This window comes from Oreochromis niloticus, linkage group LG12 (assembly GCF_001858045.2).
Source record: "Oreochromis niloticus isolate F11D_XX linkage group LG12, O_niloticus_UMD_NMBU, whole genome shotgun sequence".
NCBI classification, from domain to species: Eukaryota; Metazoa; Chordata; class Actinopteri; order Cichliformes; family Cichlidae; genus Oreochromis; species Oreochromis niloticus.
The window spans coordinates 7,491,091-7,509,277 of NC_031977.2; the positions used below are offsets into that span (position 1 = coordinate 7,491,091).

Here is an 18,187-nt window from a genome sequence, read left to right on the forward strand (position 1 = left end):
TTTATGGTTTTCAGGGTTTTTATCGTTAGGTCAGTTTCCCTGGGTCTTTTCCCGTGTTGTAGTTGTGTGTCTTATTTTGAAATAAATATTTACACGTTACCATAGCGACCAGAGAGCATTAAGGGTCAGAAAGGAGGATGTTACACTCAGTGTTGTTGGCGCATTTCAGGAGGACGCTGCTAATAAAGTTACACAATTACACAGTGAATTTGTGTTTATTATTATATTTACAAAATACCACAGTTTTTGTCTCGGTCGTATCATTTTATTTTGTTGTATTTATCTGCGACACCTTAAAGGCCGGTCCGTAAAAATATTGTCTGACATTAAACTGGTTTCTCCCACAAAAAAGGTTGGGGACCGCTGGTCTAATGTGATATATGTTCTTCATACATAGTTCATGGACTGTGTGTGAAAAAAGTGAATGAGCCACGTCATTGTGGACTACTGTCTTAAAGTCTCGCATTGAACATTTTGCTCGTGGTTCTTTGAAAATAAAAGACGTAGGTGAGTGCTTGGACTTGTCATTAACCCTCTGAGGTCTACGTCATCGCCGTGACGACACCAGTCCACGGACCCTTAATCCTAACCGTTAAGTGCGTCCAAGTCATCAGAGGTTTACCACCTTTTATTCTGCATTGAATCTGTATTGAAGACATCAAACTAACGACTGAAAGCATAAACTAATCAGGAAATAATGTCTCAAGTCAGACTCTTTTTCTTCTATTCTTCTATACAAGTCACCCCCTGCTGGCCATTAGAATTCCTTCTAATACACAAGGCTGGTTTTCTTTCTCAGCTGTTCCTGCAACTACTGCTGTAATTTGACTAAAATGACAAAATATTAGTTAGCTCTTGTCGACTCAAGCTATCATCCTTTGACATGAAATAGCTGAATCGATGTGATTCATTCCAGGATTGTTTAATTTGTTGTGGATTACCCGCAATTTGGGGTTGTTTGTCTTTTTTTTTTTGCTGCTCACAGGCTGCCACAAACAATCACAGAAAGATTATGACAAAAATCACAAAATGTTCTCTCCGAGCTCCCATCTGTGGAGAAATAGCTACAGCCCACTTTTTTTCCATAAAAATTTTAAAAAGGCACAGCTACTGTTTTGCTGTTCGCTCTCAGACGCACACACACACGTGCCTACATACACGCACCCACATATACACACACACGCGCGCACACACCATTCAAATCCCCTGACAAGCATACAGACAAACTAGTGGTGCAGAGCAGAAGGGAAAGCTGAGACAGAGACGGGAGGAAAGAGAAAAAGGATGGTGTTTAGTTTTCATTATCCACACTCGTGTTGCTTGTAGTGTCACCTTGTTCTCCTGCTCCTCCCCTCTCTCGCTTTATCCGGGCTGATAGAATGTGTGCAAAATGCGAGGCGACGACAGCCAGCGCCGCACGTAATGTGATCTCATATACCGAATAAGGATATTTCTTTTTTTTGTTTTCTATGCCACCAGTATTTTCACATTTTTGCCTTTTTTTTCTCCCCACTTCAACTGAAAAAAGCAGCTGAAATCCAGGGAGGGAGCATCAGGAACCGGTGTGTGATTTATGGTGTGACTAACTGCTCATGTGATGCTGTGGCCTACTTGGGACTAAATAGACTTATATACAAGGAGAAGCCTGTTCTGGGTGAAGGAGCACGCCATGTGTGAGCGGGTTTGTGTGTGCGAGACGAGAGAAAGCGAGGTTAAAAAAAAAAAGGAGGCATTTTGTAAGCTTGAGAGTGTAAACTGTTTAACCCTTACAATGGATGCTTTTAAGGTTCAAGGCCTTTTTTCCCTTTACTATGACCACTTGATACCAAAAACACAATAATGCTGTCACCAGTTAAGCAGAACAGGGACAATGAAACATGCCTAACAACCATTTAACCCCGCCCCCCTCCAATTAACGGCCCAAGATTGCTTTGCTATCTAAGACAATTTTCAAAAAATGCATTGTTACAGCCAACTGGTGACACATTGTCCCACTTTGCACAGACTTTGATCTCTACTCCTTCATCTCAAACATATTGAGGCAGTGTTCCACATCTCGGTTGGCTCTGGTTTACGAAACTCGTGTGAGTTTCACAAGAAACGTGTTGCTCTAAAAGGAGATGTGCTGACCTGTGAATGCATCCCTGCTGAAACCCAGTGATGACTGAAGACAGGAGAGCAGCTGAAGCAATGGTTTTAACAGCTGCTGTGACAATAATAAGGAATACATACACACAACCGCACACTTTGCTCAACATGTCATTGTTGTTGTTGGGATATAGTCATCCTGCAGCTACATCCTAGACAGGAAAGTTTTGAAATCTGGCACACTGATTGAAAATAGTCTCATTACACCTCAACTATTCTAGATTTATTAACTATCTAACTAGCATTTATGTAAGGAACCATATGTCTGGGTTTTTTTTATGGATCAAACCTATTCAATGAACCCCAGCACATCAGTTTCTACCATTACCATCACCAGATTATATGAACTAGAAAGTGACGGCCTGGTAACTACTGGACACTACTCCCTGACTGCCTGCAAGTAGCTGCTGGTAGTTGCTGTAAAATCAGTTGCTAAGGCCCCATTCACACGTGACCTAAAAAGCAGTCAGAGACCTCCGGGTATCCGCCTATCACTAGGTGATACAGACTGCCAACGGAGCTGCACCAAAAACCTCCTTGTGATTGCTTTGGTTGCATTGATTGATGCGGTTTGCATGGATTCGTCTGCATGTCCCTGCTTACTGAACAGCAAATCCATTGCTTGAAAACCAATTTTGGTAATGCACAAAAAAGTCTGATTTGATCATTGAGGGGCTCTGGGGCAAAAATGCACTCTAATAACTGGTGGACACACCTGCAACAGATTTCTAAAAGACAAAATAGATTATTGTCCATTGATCATAGTTAAAGTACTGAGAGTGTGAGCTTCAGACCCTTGAATTAAGTTATTTATGTCTTTTTTGCTGTAGGGGCAAAGCAGATGCAAAAAAATAGCAAATATACCAGGTTTTTAAACCTCCAAGGTCTAACAAACCAATTTTAAAGCAGCATTTGGACCATCTTAGGCCACTGAAAGCCTTTAATTTGGACGAGTTCAGCTTACAGAAATCCTAAGTCATAACATGTTTTGAAGGGTACAGAGAGATGGAAGGGAGGAGTGAAGATATAACCAAAGGAAGGAAGGGGGATAAGTAGTGAAGTCGGCTTATTATCTGAAGAGCAGCGGCGTATAAACATTGGGGGGTATGTGCGGATGAACGGGCTAGATGAGAGTGAGAGGAGAGAGAGGGAGAGAGCGAAGGAGAGAGAGACGGCTTCCTCGGGGGAGAGCTGAACACATCTGCTGTGTTCCACACGGCTGGGCAAAAAAACTCCAGAGCTGACATGTGTACTGAGGTACACATACACACACACGTTTGTGTGGAGGTACTTGGCTACACAAATCAGTGCGCGCGTACACATGCACCCACAGTGAATAAACACAGTAAAAGACATTGCACTTGCACACACACACATGCGTTCAAAGTCCCAAACAGCTCTCCAGGGTACCTGCTCAGTGACTTCAACATCCCTCCACCAACAGATGGAAAGTTTTGCTCCGAGTGGCCTGTTTGAAGTGATGAGCGGCTTTGTCATTAAGAGGCGATGTGGGCACGTGCGCTTTCCACCTTACGCTGCACTGTGGCACCCTGAGGCTACCTGTGAGGTGCGTGTGTGGCTGGAGGTTGCAACCTCGTAAGAGAGAGGGTTTGTTGACAGCAAACACAAGACTTGTCCACAGGTGGTATGTGTGTGTGTGTGTGTGTGTGTGTCAATGGGACGGAGAAAAAAAAAAAAAAACTCCATCTACACGATCAGAAAAATCCTGAAGGAAGCATTTTGTACACACGGCATACAGAAAGGCGTCTTTCTTCTCTGAAAAGAACTCACTGTTTTTTAGACTGAATGTTATTTAAAGCCTGACACTTAGACTATTTTCAGATTTTTCCATCATTTTAAGGACCTGGTGATTGTGTGTATGTCTGAGGGCGGTTTGGGTTAAATTACAAGGCCTTTGATGCCTGGATAAAACAATCACAGGGAGCAGAAGAGAAGTGAAAATAAAAGAGTGCAAATAAGAAATGAGGAGCAAACATGAGGGGAGGTGTAATGAGTTTAACAGGCAGGGGAGAAATACAAACAAAAGAACAAACAGAAAGCCAGAATGAAAGGGAGAATACAAACTCGAGAGCCTGACCAGTGCTGCTAGAAACAGACGCTGATCAGCGCTCACTGAGCTACGAAAGATCTTGAACCTTGAATAGTTCAGAAATCAATTAAGTTGATGAAAAATCATCTGACAGCAAAGTCTGCGAAACAGTGATTTGATGACTTTAGATGTCAAACAAAGGTTTTGCAGTTTTTAGACTAGTGCCTGATCGATAGAGGAAATTTAAGACTGATATTTGGTGATTTAAAACCTGATATATCAGCTGATATTTTTAATCTTTCAGACACAGAAAACATAAACAGAGTTCCCAAACATTTGTGTGTAGTTATGCATGAGGCCTTACTAATATCATATAACGATGCAGTTAAAAGTTATGTCATGGATTACTTGACTCTGCTGGGATCCGCTGATTGTTGTGTTTGTGGTTTTCCAAACAAACCACAACTACCAGCAAGTTGCACAGTGCCCTCTAGTGGTCAAATTCTAGTGTATTTCTCTTTTCAAATCTTCTTTAATTTTTAAATTATTCATTGGTTTATCGATTTATCGTTACATATCCTGATACTAATATATTAACAAATATTGGTCAATCTATATTGATTTGCTTACTTTTGGTAATTATTAGCATTTTCACCAAAATTTTGTGTGGGCCTGAGCCAAGTTTACAAAGAAAAGACATTAAACTGATCTCGTTGCAGCTCTCTTTTACACGTAACCAATCGGCACATTACACATATAGTGCAACACGAATGTTTGTGCTTTTAAATAAGCCTACCTGGATCAGTACAACGCCACAACGTTGAGCTGTGTTGCACAGCTGTGTCAGCGTGTCCTTGAATGCACCGAAACAGAGGCATTTCACACAACCCACATAAAACGACTGCAGTGTCTTGCAAAACTATCAAGCGGATGGCACAGTGCAGCGTACGAGAGGAAAACCTTGTCAAGGATGAAACGCTTTCATTTGTTTATTTTCACGTCATAAAAGTTTAGCAGATCAAAGCCATCTCTTAAACATCGTATGTTATTGTTTCTTGGGATACAAAAACAAGGACAAAAATGTCTTCTTTGATCAAGTAACACCGATGAACTTAAACCAAATGCTGAAAGAAATCAAGATGTGACTGCATTTCATTCTGGGGGAAGTGATCACTAGTACTCTGAATAAAAATGTGAGTTGTGTGTGTACTTGCTTGCATTTAGACCCGTCATATGTGTGTATGAATGTGCACGACTTAGTAGGACATGTCACGGTCAGGTCAAAGCTTCACCACCCTCCCTAATCTAAATCAAGCCAAGCCAGTCCAAACAGAGCTACACTGAAGAGGCGGGACACGGGGAGCGCCTGTTGCTTCATGGCCGGGTGAAAAGCTCTCAGTCCGGGACTCGCCACTGCGGTCAGCTTCCACCAGGCTTCCAGCCTTCCTCTCACTGTCTGCTATAAATACACCCAGCCTCTTCTTATAGCTTCCAACCGCCTAGCCACTCGCACACTAAACTGTGATTAAAGGCCTATTTTAGGGGGCGCTTTGAAGCAGTGACAAAACGGCGAATGAGAGGCAGAGACAAGACAGACAGAGGAGGCAGAGACGCCGCTCAGCGCCCCCACACAATCATCCAGATAGACCCTAGCGTGTGCACAGACCTCCATAAGAGCAGGTACCCTTTTTGAAAGAATAAAAACAACACTGCTCTGACAAAGACACACACACATGCACGCACGCACGCACTCCCACGTGGAAGCAAAGCTTCGTCTGCTCAACAGAAGTTCATAAGGAAGGCAGGTGTACGACAGAATGAGAGCATGAAGAAAGACAGAGACATTAAAGGGAAAGATATGCATACCCTTACTAGCTGAATCTCCCTATTGTTATTTAGGGCTCATTAACACTGAACGAGCTTCATTGGAATTCATGTCAGGACCCACTCGATGCTGAACAAAGCAAAATAATACCAAATAAAGGGACAGGTTTTAAGGTGATACATTTCTTGTTTCCACGTGTAAATCCTTGTTTGTAGCATCTGTTTTCCGTAAAAGCTTTATTGTTGCCGCTTTTGATAAACAGTCACGCCAATAGAGCGCTCAATTCAGGAGAACTGGAAGAGAGCGTGATGGAGTGGGAGGGGAGGAAGTGGTAAAAGTGGATTAACACAAGAAGAAGAAGTGAGCCCACTGGGGGTGGGGGTCGGTTTTCAGAGGGGATGACGAGGCAAGATGAAAGGAAGAGGTGGGGCGGCGGCGGCGGTGAACAGCCTGGCTCGGTGGGGTGTCGCCACTGCAATCCACAACAAGCAGAACAAATCAAGAACCGGTTGAAGCCAAGAGTACGGTTTTTCCATGCCGGCGTCATGGTTCAGCATGTATGAGCATTGCAGCGGCGGGCACCAGCTGTGGTGAGTCGGGCCGCTTTGTGCATAATGCTGTGTTGATGACCTACAAAGAGAGATACAAGGGAGCCTGTGGAGGGGAATGGAGTTCGGGATTTTAAAGGCCACAACCTGCAGTGATTTCACAACAAAAGACACAAAGACTATTGAGAACTAGAGTGAAAGTTTGTCCACATGCTGTATGCAGTTAAATCTGGTTTAGACAGACACCAGTGGTCTGAGTGTATACATTTGTTCACTTGTGTCTATTCATTTTCTATTCACACATCCGGAGGAATTTGCTGCTCAGAGTCTTGCTGACTGTAGTATTAACATTCAGCCACCTCAGTGACAGCACATTCCAGTTCTGACATTTCTGATGAGTATCATTATGTAGTACTTAGTTCAAGCATTTTTCTACTCATTTAATCACAGTGCAGTTGTGTTGAAGTGGACCTTCTATGCTCCATATTTTTATTAATGGACTGTGCTAGAGCAGCCTCGCTTGATTTTACAGTAAGTCCTTATATGACTTACGTTGGGTTTCGGTACACCCTCCCATCAGTTCATCCACAGTCTGAGAGAAGCATTTTAGCTGCTCTCCCCTTCCCTACAACTTTCTTACTAAGTGGCACTCGCAAACTAAAGATCTGAAGAGCAGGAGGGCGGAGCTTGAGGTGCCAGAGATGACCATATTAGTGATATCCGTTCTCAGTGACATCATATAGATACAAAAATAGAAAAAAATACTAGTGGCTATCACCCCTTAGCCTCCGACCTGATGTTTCTTCTTGAGTCATTATGTCCACAAGATTTTCAGAAAACTTGACCTCTGACCTGGACCTTGGCTGAGGGGTAAAAACTGTCTGTACTGAGTGTTTGATGCAGTTTGAACCCTGAGGTTTTGGCTCAAACTCATTATCTGTACATACATTGACCTCATTGTATGAAACACAAAAGGAATATTTAGTATGAGCATGTGCTACTGTAACCCCATCAGGTGGCAGGCCATGAAAGAAGAAAGCCACCCGTGAGGTGTTGTGTGTCATTCTTCATAATCTAGAATCGTTGCATACAGTTTGCGTCCCTCAGTGCTGCAAAAAATAACAATACCCACAGACTGGCATTTTCATTTTAATCCACATGCCCACTTGCCCCCACATCAGCCCTCATAAAGTCAGAACGACAACAGAGAGCGGCGCAGGTCTCGACATTTGGTCCCTGCTGTTAATCTTCACCGACCAATCAGCACAGGGTCAGCGGATGACTGGCACTCAAAGCAGATAAAAAGCTATGATGAATCTCCTCCTTCCATTCCCTCCCACTTTTGTCCCCCACCATCTATCCTCCCAGTCACGCACAGCCTCTCTCTGCCTCCTCCTCTCCCTCGCTCTCAACCACTCATTACTGTAATTGGAGGGTTTGAGGAGATAAGGCAGAGAAACAGAAAGAAGGAGGGTAAAAAAGAAAGAAGAAAGGTTGAGAGAGAGAAGAGAGAGGTTTCTGGAGGTCAGAGGCCCAGCCCTTTTCCAATCTGCTTCTACACAGTGTATGTGTGTTTTTTTCTCAATCTTTCTTTTTTTAAATCAAGAGGCGTACATTTGCTTTGGCCTTTCTTTAAAGATGCAGGGCTCATTTTCAGCATCAAAGCTCGCTAGGTTTTCAAACATAATATCAAATTTGTAAGGGCTTAGATTCTACAACTTCTTTCTTTCTTTCCTTCTTTCTTTCCGTACAGCTGTGTTTTGTCAAATTTCTGGCTTACCGGCCTCTGTCATTGGGCTGGGGCTGAGAAGTTTATGTGTGGTTGTGTATAAGCGTATGTGAAAGCTAAAGCCAGGGAGTAAAATATGGTGTTCAGTAGAGAAAGTCAGTAAGGACTGGGAGAGACGGTGGTGTTTTCAGCTAAAGCATTTTCTGTGGTCAGTGGAAATTGGTCAGGTTAAGTGTGTGAAAGTAGTAGCTTAAAGCAACATAATGGATACTACAATCATCTATGGGTGATTCAAAAGAAAAAAAGCAGGTGCAAAAAGAAGGACAAGGTCAGATTTGAGGCGCACAGACAACAGATATCTGAAATCTGTTCCACTTTTGAGATTAAGTAGCGAGGCGGGCAGAATGTTGCCCAGAAATCCCACAAAAAAAACGCTCCAGCGGTGATTAGACCCTAACAGATGTGTAGACCTGGGTTAATCTCAACTTGACAAAATCAAACAACAGTTGCTTGCTTTGAGTTAAGAGAACAGCACATTAATTTCAATACACTTCCACTACCTTATAGACGCTACGGGAAGCTTAATTTAAAATAAAGCCTATATTTGGTTTCTGGCTTTTCTGCCATTTGCACTACCACCGCACATCATTTCGCTCTTTACCATTATTTGTGCAAATGCCACCTACAGTGAGACACCTGTGCAAAAGTTTTTGCACTTGGAAAGACTTACTGTGTTCCCCAAACCCTTTTTTCATGACCACAGTTAAGCCCAGAGTGAGCACAGAGTGACAGGGAACTCTAGCAGAGAGGAAAAAACCTGCTACTTTTCATTATTTATACAGGCTAGTGCAGTGCACCAGAGCAGCTGAATTAAGCTGCACTGTTCACAGACTCCAGTGCTATTGTTGAACTGTATTCCATTAAGCTCTTTATTAAAATTGACAATATATCATGAGCTGAAAATGTGTTTGTTCCTTCCAGCTGTTTGTAGGAGTCTTTCATTAAAATGTGTTAAACACCTGTAGCATGTGGCAACAGCAGGGTCAATTTCAATTTTAAGTAGCACCAAATCACAACAACAGTCACCCTGAGGCACACTTATATTTTAAAGGAAAAGACCCTACTATATTAGACCCCCACCCCCCAACAATGAGATGACCCCCTCCATCCCAAAAAATGCAAAAATCTACCCCTATTTTAGCCTATTTTACTCCTAGTTTGCTACAAACTACTACTAGAGAATTAGTTTGACCCATTGTTAATGAATTAAGTCCTCCGGGAACCAGGGGGCTTCTGACTGCCTAATGGGTAAGTCAAAAAGTAGAAAAAGCAGACAGCATCTCAGTATTCATGGGTAAGAAAACCTTTTGCGAAAAAGGATGAATGAGCAACTTGTACAATATGAACATAAATGTGAAATATTATCCGTATAAAAGGGAAAAAGAAATCAAGATACATGCACTACGTCAGGGTGCAGAATGAGAAAATATGAGCGAAAAATGTAAAGTATGTAAATTTACAGCATTCATTAGCAGCTCCACGAGGGCCATACATAATGTGTGTACATAAAATGTCTCATTAGAAGCCAACAGTGATTTCTTTTCCCCCCTCCACTAATGTGGCGAGTGGCTGGTGAGGAATAACAACAGGCCTAAAATTTCAAATGTCAACATGTGACTTTAAAAAAAAAATAAGAGGGGAAGAAGAAATAGAAGAAGAGGAGGGGAGATAGCGAGACACACAGAGAGGATGTTTGCTTTTCTTCTCCTGCTACCCCGTGTAAGCCTCGTTTAATTGCAGGGTGTGTGAGGGGGGTGGGGGTGCCGTGATGGCGGGTGGGTGTGGGGGTAAATATTATCTCTTCAACCATCTCTCCCCTACCATAACCCAACTCACTCAGCAACACACACACACACACACACTCCCCTCCTATACCACCTAAAAGCTCCAAATCCCTCAGACTGCCAACCAAGCAGTATACACACACTCACACACACGTATAAACAAGGGGAGATTAGATAGGCAGATTCACAACTAAACACGCACACACACACACACACACACACACACACACACACACACACACACGCACACACACACTTATCTCCCTCCAAACAAATAGGTATAAACAGAGCGGCCCTCTGTCGCTCTATATTTTCTCTCCGTCTTCTTTTTTCATCGCCCGTCTTCTTGCGTCTGTCTAACACGCACACGCGCTCACATGGATGCGTCGCAGAGATGCTTAGATGCAACGTGAAACGCCGGGTGAACGGCCGGCAGTTTGCGTCTGTGTTTTCCTCTCTCTCTGTCTATCCTCTGAAGCTACTTTCTGCCCTTTTAAGGCAGTTACTGACTGGCCTCTCTCCCCAGTCTCTCGCTCACTTTCCTGCTTTCTTTCCATTATGCCTCCCCTCTCTCTCCCTCTCTCCCTGTCTTTTCATTTTGTCTCTCCACTCCACTCCAATCCATCGTTCCCTCTTTCTGCAGCTGTATCCCCCCCCCCCCCATTTCTCTCCTATCTCCTTCTCAGCACTGTAGCAAGAATCCATCCATATAAGTCATTTAACCCAGTAGAAGGGAATGAAAATCTCATTTTTTTCCTTCCCCCCTCTCACCAAGCGATGAAATCTGTCAACAGGTATGATAATCCTGCTCGTTTCCAATGCAACTCATTATGCGTCAAGAATCTCGCTGCACGTGAGAGCCACACTCAAATCAGAGATGACGTGACGCGATCTGCCTTTCTCCTGTGTTTCATGACAAAATTTTTATGATGACTTTTATGACAGAGGCACTCCCGGTATGAAAGCGAAGCTGCACAAGAAGCCATGGGAGTTGTCTTTCGACACACTTTTTTTTTCTAAAAAGGAAAAATGCAAAAAAAGGGGTTATTTATTTCTTGGTAGCAGATGTCCCCGTTTCCCCTGTCTGGTGTGTCTTCGCCACAAGTGTGTGCCGGCCAAAGTGCAGCAGCAGAGATCTGTGCTGCTCTGTGCCAGCGCTGGCTTCACTTTGTCACAACGGAGCATTTCACCACAAACTATCAACACCCTGCTGATTGTTTTTTTCCCCCCGTCTTCTCTGTCCTTACATTACACCAAAAACGGCAGTGATGAGGTGTTGTAAGGATAGAGAGGAAAAAAAGAAAAGGAGAATGGGAAATGGGGCGGGTGATAGCGGCTGTGAAAGAGGCTTTTGAAATATCCCCACGCTCCTTCGCCGCTGCCGCTACCGCCGCGCGCCATTCTCCTCGAGAGCGGCTGAAATCGAAGCTGTTTGTGAAAACGCCATAAGAGCATTTCAGGTTCATACGATGAGCCGCGGCGCACAAAGCAAAAGAGGGGAGGCATAAAAGGCAAAAAAGAAAGAGCAGGAAGAGAGAGAAAGGGAGCGAGAGATATGGGATAAAAGGTGGGATAGGTGGAACAGAGAGGTGAGAAAATATACTTTTTCACGTTTTTTTCCCCCCACTTCTCTTTATAGTATTTCCCTAATCCCCAAGAGAGTGAGGCAGCTCTTCTCCCTGGAGGGATTAAAAAAAAAAGACTATTTCTTAGCTCGCAACAATTGGCATTGTTCAGTGAAGAAAGCTGGGTTTGGCTGCGGAGGAGAGCTGAGATAAATGGTGCAAATTCAGCTGAGCACTAGGATTACACTGATGCATTGTTTCACTGAGGGTCGATGTGGGCCTCTTCAACACATCTCAGAAAACCTCCACCTCTGATATAATGGAGAAATCCTCCTGATTGTTGTTATGGAATACATTTGTCCAGTCATTGGTTTTGTATCCGATGCCTGACCGGATAAGTCATTTCAGTGACTGATCTATCAGTCTAATAAATCTGCCTTATTGGCTCGGTCAGAAGACCGCATAAAAATGAAACATTTCTTTTAGAGGATTCAGTCAGTGGACAAGATATCAGGGATGTGTTAATGTATCACTTTCTGTAACATCGGCCAATAGTGGCGTGTCTTAACAGGGCTGATCTTTGAAGGAATGCAGAGAATTCAAGTTGGAAAAAATTATAGTGCCTATAGGGCAGCGATATTTATGATATCTGTGAGAGCATACTGTCAGCAACCTTGTATAAAAATGTAGTCGAATCTGAAAAGTCAGGCCGATTTGTCTTAAACCTGAATTCTTTCTAAAAGCAAGCAGGGAGTGATCTGTGACTAGATGTCTGTGACGTCTGTTGGTGTCCTTAGTGTCAGATCCACGCCTTGTTCATCACGTACAGTTTAAAAACACAAAGATGACAAAGGTGAAAACACTCAGGATCGAGGCTTTAGTAGTCACAGTATATAGTTTATCAACACTATCGCTTGTGTGTGTGAAGATATCAGGTGAAAAAAACAACCTATGCTAAAGCTTAATTGTAAAACTGAAAAAATAAGTAAATAAAATATCCCAGTACAGGTGATTGTTTCCACTTTGAGGCACATAAGCTTTAGTACTCTCCCACTGGGCCCACCCATGGGTTCCTCCTTGGCCGGAGACATTATTTTACTATGTCATCCCAAAATTATAACTCACTCCATTCCTATTACAAACTATCACCTATTAATTCACTGATCACTCACCTTGATTTCGAACAGTCTTGCGCGGGATCGGGTTCCAGTTGAGGCCCAGCGATTTCTCCCATCCGACCAGAAACACCAGGAGGAGGACCTTCGTCCCCCACATACCTCCTATGTGAGCTCCCATTTGGCGCTGAGCGATGGATCGAGGGATCAATCAGTCGATCAGAGCAACTCGAGAGAACGGCCCAGCTCCTGGCAGCGTGCCTGGAGCAAAAGAAAAAAACACATCAGCTGGAGGCAACAATTCACTTCATTTTATTGGCTTAGCTGTTTATCAGAAACAATTTTGTCAGAGCAGTATTTACAACATGTGCATTTTTCAAAAAGACACACAAAAGAGTTCACACATTCAAGCTGCTCCGAAAGATAAACGTCTCACTTTGAAAAGATGCAGAATATATTTGAACACTGTCATCAAAATCCACAATAATGCAAAAGAGGAGTGAGTTATGCAAATCGTTAAAGCCTACAAGGACATAGTTTTAATCGCTGTACGTGCCCCTGTTTGTGCCTGTCTGCCAACATAAACAAACTAAACATTTTAATGACTTTTGGCCAGGAAGGTTAGCAGCAAAGTTTTTTCCTGCCTCTCCCTCGCTCCGAGTGATAATCCAGCTATCGCCACTCAGAAAGCTCAGAAATAGCTTATCGCTAAACTCTTGTCAAGCCAATTCAGTGGCAGTATATTAAGCCGGGGCTGAGTTATCAAAGTTAACTGGTGCTGGCAACGCATCAAACGCCAATGTGGTGGGAAATGAATGTCGAGACAAGGACAATCCAATAGCACTGTGTTGTAAATGAATTGGCTTATACCTAATGAACATCGAGTGTGCGGCTAGGACATAGCATTACAGTCTAATAACAGTGCCTGGTGATTGACTTGTTATGATGCTGCAGGTAGGATTGATGCACGAGCTATTTCACATTAACACCACACACTTCAAACTTTGGTTTTGTATGCCTGGAGGGCGTTAAACCCATCCTCGTGTCACGGTAATACCAAATGAATGCGTAAATCTGTCTAGCACCGAATTATTAAATAATACACAAACTTAGGAAGCTAAAGATGAAGAGACAAGCCTTTTTTTTGACTGATTTGTTGGCTTAGAGGTCAAACAATTAATAAACTTTTGGAAGAAAGAAAATCTCGCCACTCGATCTGGTCACACTTATACTTTGTGTGGGTATTTTGCAGAATAAAGCAGAGTGAATGGAAATTATTAAGAGAAGAAAAAAAGCATGTATATATAAGAAAAAGAAACATTTCTTCTCAGAAAAGGCTGCACATTGTGTCTTCCTGCCACGTCTTAGGCCAAAACCTGCAATAGCTTCAGGTTGGCTGCACCCTGATCTCTGTGGCTCTGCTGAGGTTGAAAACTAGTACATTGATTTTGTTCATAAGGTTGTACACACAATAAGCAGCAGAAGAAGCTGGCAGGAAAAAGAAAACTGACAAAAGGGGAACGTGTTTCAAAAGGTTACAAAATTTTCTAAAGCATCAGATACCAATTATGAAACTGGAAACTGGGTTGCACAACCTCTGAAACACACAAAGGTCTCAAGAAAAGCGTACAAAATACTCTGTTCACAGTATTCGTTAACAGTTTTTTCTCATGTTTACTATTTCTTTACCTGTTTGTGATTATTTGGGAGACTCTTGGGAACAACTGTAAATGTCATTTTTAAGTGCCGGGACAGCAACTGAAACATACAGTAGTTCCACACACAGACAAATGCACGCAAACCACCTGTAAGCTTCCCCCTCTGCACCTGCTGCTGCTGTGCATCAGCGAGCGAAATGGTGCCTTTGATGATGCGTGCTTATTGGAGAAGGGATCCAATTGACTTTTAAACAGGCGCAAAATGTCAAACTTTAACCCAGCACAAAGGCAGAAACCACCTCAGTGTGTGTAGCACGCAGAGTACTCCTTTGCCCACATCTATCCCCACGTGTGAATAATACATTCCAGTGCTGGCAAACAAATATTTGGTCTATTTAGGGGATTGGCAGGGGAGGTAATTGAGATTTAGAGATCTGTGTATGTGTTTGTATGTGTGTGCGGTTTGAGTGTGTAAGCTCACGTCTGCCCAGTGTGACAGTTATTGATTACACTTTTTAAAAGTATAAAAAAGAGGTACCCCCACACCGGCCTTCTCAATTAACACGCTCTTAATTGAGCGTGCTCAAATGCTAGGTTGGGGGTGCGGGCTCTCCGAGCTTTGCAATGGCGGGGCTACCAGCTTTATTGGATCGATGCTGGAGGCTTTGGTGTAGCCAACGCTTGAGTGAGCAGAGAAGAGATTGAGATGGCGGTAGAGAAATGGAGAAAGAAGAAGAAAAAAAAATCACCCTCATCATCCAAGGGTTCCATCTCCAGGCTGAGAGGTAACGAAGTGAAGTAGGCATCCGAAGGCTGGATTAAGCGAAGAAGCAGCATGTAAACACTACAGAGGGGGAACGAGGAGGAACAGAGCGAGATGATGAAGAGGGATTCAAAGCTGTCTTGTCTGTCTGCAGAAAAGCTTAAAATTTCTGTATACCTTACTCTCTTTTCCCTCCCCCTTTGTCTGTCACGTCTTTTTTTGATCATCTCCTCTTTAATCTTCTCTGCTATTTCAACAACGGAACTGTTTAGCATAAAAAATATTGCCAGTAAGGTAAAACCGTCTCTTAGCTTGTGTAGTGTTTGCAGTAGAAAGCAGAAGTGCACACTGCAATTCATCCTCGAAGAAAGAACTTGTCACGTGGTTAAGCTTCCAAGGCAATCAGTGCAAATATGATCACATGATTGTCTGACTAACTAACAACATGGAGTCGTAACAGTTCAGTGTCCCTAAAAAAGATGAACAAAAAACAACTCAATATTTTGGAATCTTCAAAAAGAAAATCTAGTGGGACGCTGGTTTAGCGACCACATGCCATATGACCGAGAGCGGTCGGCCTGGGTTCAAGTTTGAGTCCGAGCCACAGCCCTTTGCGCAAGTCTGCCACCGATTTTCTGTCCTTTCTTCACTAAGTTTATCAAATAAAGCAGAAAAGGCCAAAAAAGAGGGAAGTTCTTTAAAATGTAACTACGTGTGTTCTTTTCCAGTTTTGGAACACGTGACAGCATTAAGTCATTCAAAACCCATCTATCTGTGATTGCCACCTGGAATATAAGATGCCTTCTGATTTTTAAATGATGATGTTAAAACTCTCGTGTGTCACCATAGGGCTTTATCCAAATATTCAACACCAGAGAAGTATTGAGTTTTGAATTTTCATATATCAAAATAAACCGTCTCAGCTTGTATTGTTGTTTTTCATAGCTGGCCCAGCAAAGAATCTCTGAACTGTATCCCAGCAGTGTTTGCACTCTCTCTGCCCCTGTGTCAGGTAAGCAGCTTGGCTTCGGTCAGTGCAGACATGCAGAGTAAGAAAAAAGTAAGAGATGTTTTGTTGTATCTAAAGTTCCCTCTCGGTGATTATTTAACATGCAGATACAGCTGAAACAGCTCAGTCATTGTTTTTAAATCTTCTGTTGCAGCCATAAAACTAGACATGAGTCACCCATCTCTTCCCTCCCCTCACCCCACTCGTGAGGCAAAGCTTAAATTATTCACTGTTGATTACAACTAAAGCTCCAAAGCCCAAAAGATGCTATTCAGTACAGCTCTAGTGTCCATGTATCATTTTCCTTCGGCACTAGGAAGAAGCTGGAGAGCAAATTATTGGGGAGTCTTCCGACAGTGTGTGCGGGGTTGGTTTCTATGACGATAACTTGACATTGTATGATAGTTTCACATCACACCTTGCAAATGTACAGGGATAAAAGCAGCAGTGTTTGAACCAGCTACACAAAAAAGACAGCATTGTGAAAACACAAACAAACAAAAACAAACCTTGAGTCCTGCGCCGAGTGACGCACGAGGTGGCATATGCATATGTCTCCTTAGTGGGAACAGTTAAAACCTAAAACTCTGCTGCTAAAAAAATAACAATAAAATTAAAAGTATTTTAGTCAGCCTAAAATATCTGTTTGGAAAAGAACAGATTGCGGGTAACCGAGAGGAAGTTACAAAAATTATATAATTTGAGCATAAATTTACCAAATTATTTGTAGTGGTAATGCCTAATTTTTGGATTTATACTATCACAGATTAATTTTCTCAAATTCTCATGGTCCAAACATCTTGCTGGAGGAAAAACAAATCCAAATTTGTTGTTATTATAGTGAGAAATAATCATTATCAACTTAATTAATAAACACCATCCATTCTAATATTTTTATTCGAAAAAACGGCATCACACAGACTTTGTCATTATTGTGTTGTAAAGGTTATATATATATATATATATATATATATATATATATATATATATGTAATATAATAATATAAAAAATAAAATATAATATATTTATATCACCCTTTGTGTGAACTTATAAGTCACGTTGAAGAACTAGTTTCAAGTCAGTCAAGTGCAAACATCTTTAAAGTGGAATGTACAATATAGCATTAACTGATACTACAATACCCATAATACATTTCAAAAAAATTGCTCGCAAAAGGTCAGACATGCTTTTTAGAAGTGTGTCTCTGTGTGTGTGGTCATGTTTATTGTGCCAGATGGGTGCTTTAACCTGACTGTACACCAACACGCGGGGACTTGTTCGATTGTGGGGACTTTGTTCTATGGCAAAGCTTAGCATTATGTTTAGTTTGGGGTTTCGTGCTTGTTTGCTAGAGGCTGTGGGAAGCTTTAGAGACGCCTTATCAAACAAGATATCTGGGACGTTTCATTGGATGTAACAGGTTTTATGTAATGAATAGACACCTTGGTCTTTTCTTCCAGTTTATTATAGTTAAGTGAGATATCATCAAGTCATAGTAATCTATCCCACGCATCAATGCAGCCTGAATGATTTAAGTGCTCTAATAAAAACCATACAATGCTGACAAAGAAAACCACAGCATTCTCATAAGTGAGAACAGACTGTAAAATATGCACCTGCAGCAGTGTTGTCTATACAGTATTGATGACGACTGAAGAAACACTGAATATTCCAGGCTAATTTGCAGGAAGCTTTACAAAAGGGGTGGTTGAACTCTGCCTGTTATGTATTGTTCTTATTTATTGTGTCATAGGAAGCAAGATTTAGTCCGACTCATTCCCAATGACCGAATTAACTCACTTGCTCTGCCTCTCCCCACGACCTCTTTAAGGTCCTGTGGTGTCGCATAACTCTGCAGGCGGTATCAAATCATCTTTTAGCTGCTGGTGTTGTTGTTGAGCCTGGTTTAGCTAATGAGCTGAGACTCGGCAG

General features: G+C 42.3%; 1 protein-coding gene across 1 annotated transcript in view; it reads right to left on the reverse strand.

The window, feature by feature from the left end:
* Nucleotides 1-18,187, reverse strand: part of sema4c (sema domain, immunoglobulin domain (Ig), transmembrane domain (TM) and short cytoplasmic domain, (semaphorin) 4C) — a 104,162-nt gene that overhangs the window by 36,771 nt on the left and 49,204 nt on the right. Inside the window, 1 exon segment of the mRNA XM_005472982.4 lies at nt 12,882-13,085. Within this exon segment, the coding sequence (XP_005473039.2) occupies nt 12,882-13,005 (124 nt within the window). The 5' untranslated portion in view covers nt 13,006-13,085.